Source organism: Babylonia areolata, chromosome 18, assembly GCF_041734735.1.
Source record: "Babylonia areolata isolate BAREFJ2019XMU chromosome 18, ASM4173473v1, whole genome shotgun sequence".
Classification (NCBI taxonomy): Eukaryota; Metazoa; Mollusca; class Gastropoda; order Neogastropoda; family Buccinidae; genus Babylonia; species Babylonia areolata.
This window is the reverse complement of record NC_134893.1, coordinates 17,696,837-17,704,336: the sequence shown is the minus strand read 5'-3', so window position 1 is coordinate 17,704,336 and position 7,500 is coordinate 17,696,837. Positions and strand designations below refer to the sequence as shown.

Here is a 7,500-nt window from a genome sequence, read left to right as displayed (position 1 = left end):
AATCCCATCCACTCCGACATACCAGGTTCCTGATGAAGATTTTTGTGTGAGAGCGTCCGAACGTTCCGCATTTTCTTCCAGCTTCTTAACGTGTGTTTGTTATAAACTGTCTTTATTTTGTGTGTTTTAGAAACAGCGTTCTGGTGTAAATATTGTTTGCTTTTTTATGCAGCGGGCAGGTTATCGTTTCTTGTTCTGGAATATTGATACTGATAATGTGACGTTTGTAGCATTGTTAGTTCTACACTATTTATATGTGTGTGTGTGTGTGTGTGTGTGTGTGTGAATGGATGTGTCTTGCACATTTTGAAATAAAAATCTAGTCATTTGTTACATTCTGTTATGATTCTCGTGTATCTCAGCACTTGTGTTAAACTTGAAAAGATGTTTCGTCCAGATACGCCTTGGAAAACACACACACACACACACTCATACATACATAAACACGTGTGCACACACACGTAAACACGCCTACACGAACACACACACACTCACGTCTACATTCACAGACTCGTGCATACAATAATACATCTCGTGTTGCTTCTTATAATAGTATAAACATGTTTGTTCTGTTCTGGTTATTTATCACCTCACAAATCCAATTCAATAAACTCATTTATTAAGTTTTATCCAGCATCTGCCCGCCGCGGAAGTGTTTCACAGAGCATTTTGTGTACATGATTATGTGAAATGATCTCTCAAAGTTGATTCACGTCAATGGTCGCCATTTTCACCTGTTGATACTCATTGATTTTAGTGCTTGAGGTTGTAAAAAATACTAATGTGATGGTATTTGATATCATGTTTTTTACGTCAATATGTTTTCTTTTCACAGAGAAATGTTTAAAAATACAAGCAAACAAAATAACCCCCCCAAAAAAACAACAAAAAACCGGACGTTCACGTGTGTTTGTGTATTTGTGCGTGTGTATGTGCATCTGTTTCTCTCTCTCTCTCTCTCTCTATCACAATCTGTCTCTTTCTCCGTCGTTTTTTGTTTGTTTTTATCGTATTTTTTTTTCTTGTGCTTCTCTTTCTCTCCCTCTCATTTCTTTATCTTCCTCATTATCAACAACCATCTACCTGAAGATCTAGTCATCATCCCTATCCACATGTAATATGCGGCTTCTGTTCAAACGTGTGTGTGTGTGTGTGTGTGTGTGTGTGTGTGTGTGTGTGATAGAGAATGTTTTATCTTCAGTTTAACGTCTATTCACTATAAGTGTTTTTAGGCGGTAAGGAGTAAAGAAGTGGATAAAGGAAAGGGAATGCATGTGAATATTAGCGTAAAAAACTATTCATGTTATGTATCAGAGGAAATGTATATTATAAGAAAAGGTCTAAAGAGATTGTGGTGTGTATTGAATGAGGTGTCATGGGAAGGAGAATATGTATATGCATATCAACAAGTATTAACCTACAAGAATGTAAATATAAATAACAACATTAATTATAACACATCAAAGGAGGATACCAACTGGACTGGAGTTTAAAATTTCCGAAAACATTCTAAGCAATGAATAATCATTCAAAATCTTTTCAGTGGCTAATAAAATATTGGAAGAAAAGTCATCAACTACATCTTTTGGAATTAACTGTCTTATGCTCGGACAATGAATGAGTCGATGACTTACAGTTATTTGCTTACCGCATACACATTTTATATTTTTAGAAAATTTTGTACGAAAGGCATTTAAACGAATTCTATACATTAGACTTGAAACTAAATAGAGAGAGTGTGTGTGTGTGCATGTGTATGCAGTACGTGCATGTGTGAGTATGTACAATTTTTTTTATATTGATATGCACTTGTATGTATCCTAATTCTACTGTATCTGTGTTTGTGTATGATTTTCAATTTATGTTCGAATCTTGTTATGTACTATCCTACCCCCCCTTCCTTGTGACCCCGGTACGCTTGGTAATAAAGACATATTCTATTCTCTTTTCATCCTCCCATCAGAAATTACTCCCAGGGTACGTCAACAAACTTCGTATTCCTCGAGGGACACACACACACACACGTACGTAATATTCATAAACACATGCCGACACACGACTATACATACAAAATACCGCACACTCCCCCCCCCCCCCCCCCCCCCCCACACACACACCTGGATAGATATCCCCTCTGAAAACAGAGGTAAAAGCCCACTTGTGTATGTAAATGAACATGGGAGTCGTAGTACACGAAAGAAGAAGAAGAAGAATGGATAAAATATACGCTCACAGCGTTCATGCATTTGCACACTCACGTCAGAAGAAAAAAAAAAAAGAAGATTAAAAAAGAGAAATTGGCGGAGGCAGAAATACCACTTCTGTGCAAATGACATTCCAACGCTGGTATTTATACAATTTATTTGTTATTTATACTAATTTATTTATGACGAAAAACAAAATCGGGTACATCGAATGGATACACTGTCTCATGCACCTTGTTTTCATTCATGAATGCAAGTACATACATTTATCTACTAAAACTAAATCAAAATGCTTCCTCATACCAAATACATTCACACACACGCACGCACAGACACACACACACACACACACACACACACACACACACGCGAAACACTCGTGTACACAAACAAATACTACCTGCAAGCAATTGATATACCCAGAATCATAGTTGCATGTGTTTTTACTTAGATGTATTTGTTTTTCTTTTATTCTATTCATAATCGATTACATTGACACATGCTACATTTCCTTTCAGGAATACAATCAAAGATACACAGTCTGTCGTCTATAACTACTTTAACAATATCAGTAACATCAAAGTGCTATGCCGATTAACTGTACCCAGCTCATCTCTCTCTCTGTTTCACACAAACACAAACACACATACACACACGCAGTAATACACAACCGGCACTCACACACACATACATACACGCACGCGCGCATATAAGGATGCCATGAGCGCACGTAAACACACACAAAGACACAAAGTATCATTCACTCAAAAATGATCCGCATGCACGCGTGCACACAAACACACACATGCGCGCGCTCAAACACACACACACACACATGCACGCACGCACAAACACACACACGCACGCACAAGCACACACACATCCTGGCCTTGACTGTCAACAATAACATCCTGTTTTGTTTTGTTTTTTCACTTCCGCCGATTAAAAAAAAAAATCAATCGAACTAGTTACTCCCTTTCCATCATATATCCTCCGCCTCCACCTCTTGAATCCCCCCCGTCCCCCCCCCCCACCCCCACCCCCCCCGTCCCCAATCCTTTCCGCTTCCCGCCACTACCATCACCATCCCGTCTCCCTACCTTCACTCCATCCTCCCTCCTTGCCTTCCCCCAAAACCACCCGGATATACGTCATCAACCACCAGCCGGTCCAACCATTCACTCTATCTACAACAGACTGCGCTGTGGTAGAAACTGAGACAGAGGTGGCATCGAGGGATCTGTTGACATCTACCACTGGGGGCTTCCAGGAACAAAACAACAACAACAACAAAATCAACTTAAACAAACAAATAATAACAACCGGCAACCGGAAATGAAATCGGAGCAACACTCGTACGATAACGTCAATCACAACTTGGCACAGAGAGAGAGAGAGAGAGAGAGGGGGGGGGATAGAGGGAAGGAAGGAAAGCTCCATCGTATTATAGACGAGCCCTGACTGGTTGCAGCGTTGGAGCTCAATCGAAGACGAGTGCTGACTGGTGGTTGCCAGTGGTAAAAAGCTCATTCGTAGACGAGCAGCTGATCGGTTGTTGAAGGGGTCATCAACCGCGATAGAAGAAATAAGATCTCCAGTAAGACTGTCTGAATCCTGCTCCCAAGCCTGGGAAAAAACAACAACAACATGGTCTGTTTATTTGATTGCATTTCTTGTCTATTTCTTTTTTCTTTTCTTTTTTTTTTCTTTTTTTTCAAAGGAATGAAAACATGGACGATATCTAAAGATTGATTTTCATATTCCGTTTATTGTGTATCCTCTTAAGAAATGAAAACAGGGTCGATATAATTAAATTCATTTATTTCATTTCATTTCAGTTTATTATAGTTGTTTAAAAGAGTGAAAAGACTGTTGATATAGTATAACCGATCTATTTTTGTTTCATTTTTATTTTCTAAACAAACGAAAATACAGTGGCTACACTGGGAGAGAGAGAGAGAGGGGGAGAGAGAAACAGACAGACAGACAGACAGACAGACAGAGAGACAGAGAGAGAGTGGCAGTGACCATAACAGTCATTCGGAATGAGACGATAAACCGAGGTACTGTGTACAACATGCACTTAGTGCAAGTAAGAGAACCCACGGCAACAAAAGGGGTGTCCCTGGTTAGAGTCTGGAGAAACATCCACTCAAATATACGCATGCGCGCGTGCGCGTAACTGAAACCTAACTGAATGACAACGAATGACGAGCGCCAAAGTGATCTACACAGGCAGGCGCACACAGACACACAATGACAGCGTCTGAATTAATCGACAAAAATACAGGATCAGTTTCTTAGTGTCTGTGATAAATTTCAAACGTATTTTCAAATTTGCTTATGCAATGAAACGCATTACCCACACAGACACACAATGACAGCGTCTGAATTAATCGACAAAAATACAGGATCAGTTTCTTAGTGTCTGTGATAAATTTCAAACGTATTTTCAAATTTGCTTATGCAATGAAACGCATTACCCACACAGACACACAATGACAGCGTCTGAATTAATCGACAAAAATACAGGATCAGTTTCTTAGTGTCTGTGATAAATTTCAAACGTATTTTCAAACTTTGCTAATGCAATGAAACGCATTACCCATACAGACACACAATGACAGCGTCTGAATTAATCGACAAAAATACAGGATCAGTTTCTTAGTGTCTGTGATAAATTTCAAACGTATTTTCAAATTTGCTTATGAAATGAAACGCATTACCCACACAGACACACAATGACAGCGTCTGAATTAATCGACAAAAATACAGGATCAGTTTCTTAGTGTCTGTGATAAATTTCAAACGTATTTTCAAATTTGCTTATGCAATGAAACGCATTACCCACACAGACACACAATGACAGTGTCTGAATTAATCGACAAAAATACAGGATCAGTTTCTTAGTGTCTGTGATAAATTTCAAACGTATTTTCAAATTTGCTTATGCAATGAAACGCATTACCCACACAGACACACAATGACAGTGTCTGAATTAATCGACAAAAATACAGGATCAGTTTCTTAGTGTCTGTGATAAATTTCAAACGTATTTTCAAACTTTGCTTATGCAATGAAACGCATTACCCACACAGACACACAGTGACAGCGTCTGAATTAATCGACAAAAATACAGGATCAGTTTCTTAGTTTCTGTGATAAATTTCAAACGTATTTTCAAACTTTGCTTATGCAATGAAACGCATTACCCACACAGACACACAATGACAGCGTCTGAATTAATCGACAAAAATACAGGATCAGTTTCTCAGTTTCTGTGATAAATTTCAAACGTATTTTCAACTTTGCTCATGCAATGAAACGCATTACCACTAAAATGAAAAAAAAAAAAAATTGAATCTATCTGCGTAGTCTGTTGTCTTCACATATTCATTTGAACACAAAACATGTCCGATTAGAAAATACTAGAAAGGAAAGAAAACAAGACAGAGAGACAGACAAAAAGGAAGAAAGAAAGACAGAAGAAGAAAGAAAGCAAGATAAGAAATCTCTAAACAGTCCCGTGATTCCATGCGAAGAAAAAGCCTAATATGCAAAAAAAAAAAAAGTATAATGATAAAAAAATTAACCAAAAAAATCTAAGGCAATTCTACATGATAGCTGAAGAAAAAAACAACAACAACAAAACACACATAAAGATTTCGCGGCATCTAAACGTGCGTCCGCGCCAAGACAAATACCGAATCATCTATAGGAATGCAAAAGCCATAGTAACTATATGAACAATCATACAAACAGTTAACTAACTGATAGCGAAACAAATAGAGAGAAAAAAAGAAAGAAAAAAAAACAGAAAAAGAGAAAACAGCAGAACAAACAAGTCTAATGGAGGAGTGATGGCCTAGAGGTAACGCGTCCGCCTAGGAAGCGAGAGAATCTGAGCGCGCTGGTTCGAATCACGGCTCAACCGCCGATATTTTTTCCCCCTCCACTAGAACTTGAGTGGTGGTCTGGACGCTAGTCATTCGGATGAGACGATAAACCGAGGTCCCGTGTACATCATGCACTTAGCGCACGTAAAAGAACCCACGGCAACAAAAGGGTTGTTCCTGGCAAAATTCGGTAGAAAAACCCATTTGGATAGGAAAAACAAATAAAACTGCACGCAGGAAAAAACAAAAAAAAATGGGTGGCGCTGTAGTGTAGCGACGCGCTCTCCCTGGAGAGAGCAGCCCGAATTTCACACAGAGAATTCTGCTGTGATAAAAAAGAAATACAAATACAAATAATTTGTTTCATGAATCGCCAAACGGGCTGCAGTCATCGACAGATTAAAGCTATGAACGAACTGTCAAGCGAGAACATTAAGCCGCCAGTGTGAAAAGTAACTGTTGAAGTGCAACGGTAGCATCGTACAGCAGTGATAGTGAAGCTGACAGGTGTATGTGGGGGGCAGGGTGGGGGGTGGAGGTGGGGGTTATCGAATTAGCGAGGGCAGTGACAGGAGGTAAAGGAAACGGGCGGAACGGGGAGTGGGAGAGGGGTAGAGAGAAGTGGAGGGGAGGGGGGGGGAGGGGGGAGCGGGTATTCCCGCAATAAAACATGGTCTGAATCATTCCAAAGGAGTCTCTTGTTTACAAATAATTATATGTACATGCGTTAAGGAATCGCATAAGCGCGCGCGTACGCGTACACATTCACGCACACACACACACACACACACACACACACACACACACACACACACATGTACTCACGCACGCACACATCAATACATTCCTGAAGCGAATAGCTAGTCAAACAAGTGCAGAAAAAGCCGCAGTCAAGCAACAAAAAGGAGAAGAAGAAGAAGAAGAAGACAAACAAGCGGAAATCAATAATCAACCTTTTTCAGTGCACTTGCGCAAACCAAGGGAACGAAAAACAACAAGCAGCTGCTTGAGAAAGAAGTGGGTTGGGTGCCAACAGAAAGATGTCAAACGATTGCCTTTCAAAAATATCCCTTTAGCCAATGTTTCCGCTTCTTGCAGCGTGGACCATAGAACCCGAACCGACAGTGACACACATCCGGAGCAAGACACCAGCCATTGCGGCAGGAAGGAAAACACACGGCTGAAACGGAACCAGGACAGCACTGTACTGGCATGGAGCAATGAGACCAACAAGGACACACGGCTTGCAATGGGGCACCACACAGACATAGAATATACATAGGCCAACATGCGGCCGAAACTGGACCAGCACAGATTTATACTGGCCATGGTCTAAAAAGGCCAACACACGGCTGATATCGGACCAGCCTGGGATTATACTTACGTGGAATAATAAGGCC

The 7,500-nt window shown here is 40.1% G+C and overlaps 2 protein-coding genes across 3 annotated transcripts in view; one reads left to right on the top strand and one right to left on the bottom strand.

The window, feature by feature from the left end:
- The window catches only part of LOC143292179 (uncharacterized), a 47,030-nt gene extending 46,160 nt beyond the window's left edge, over positions 1-870 (top strand). The window contains exon 17 of the mRNA XM_076602362.1: positions 1-870. This exon is cut by the window's left edge and continues 258 nt beyond it. The gene's annotated coding sequence lies outside the window, so the exon portion shown is untranslated.
- Positions 871-3,273: 2,403 nt separating this feature from the next.
- LOC143292533 (uncharacterized) overlaps positions 3,274-7,500 on the bottom strand; it is a 69,802-nt gene continuing 65,575 nt past the window's right edge. The window contains exons 33-34 of one of the 2 annotated variants that reach the window (XM_076602913.1): positions 7,156-7,280; positions 3,274-3,830 (exon numbers count right to left, since the gene is read on the bottom strand). In XM_076602913.1, the coding sequence (XP_076459028.1) occupies positions 7,159-7,280 (122 nt within the window). In that variant the 3' untranslated portion in view covers positions 3,274-3,830; positions 7,156-7,158. The remainder of the gene's footprint in view (positions 3,831-7,155; positions 7,281-7,500) is intronic. The other variant, XM_076602914.1, reaches the window with a different exon arrangement.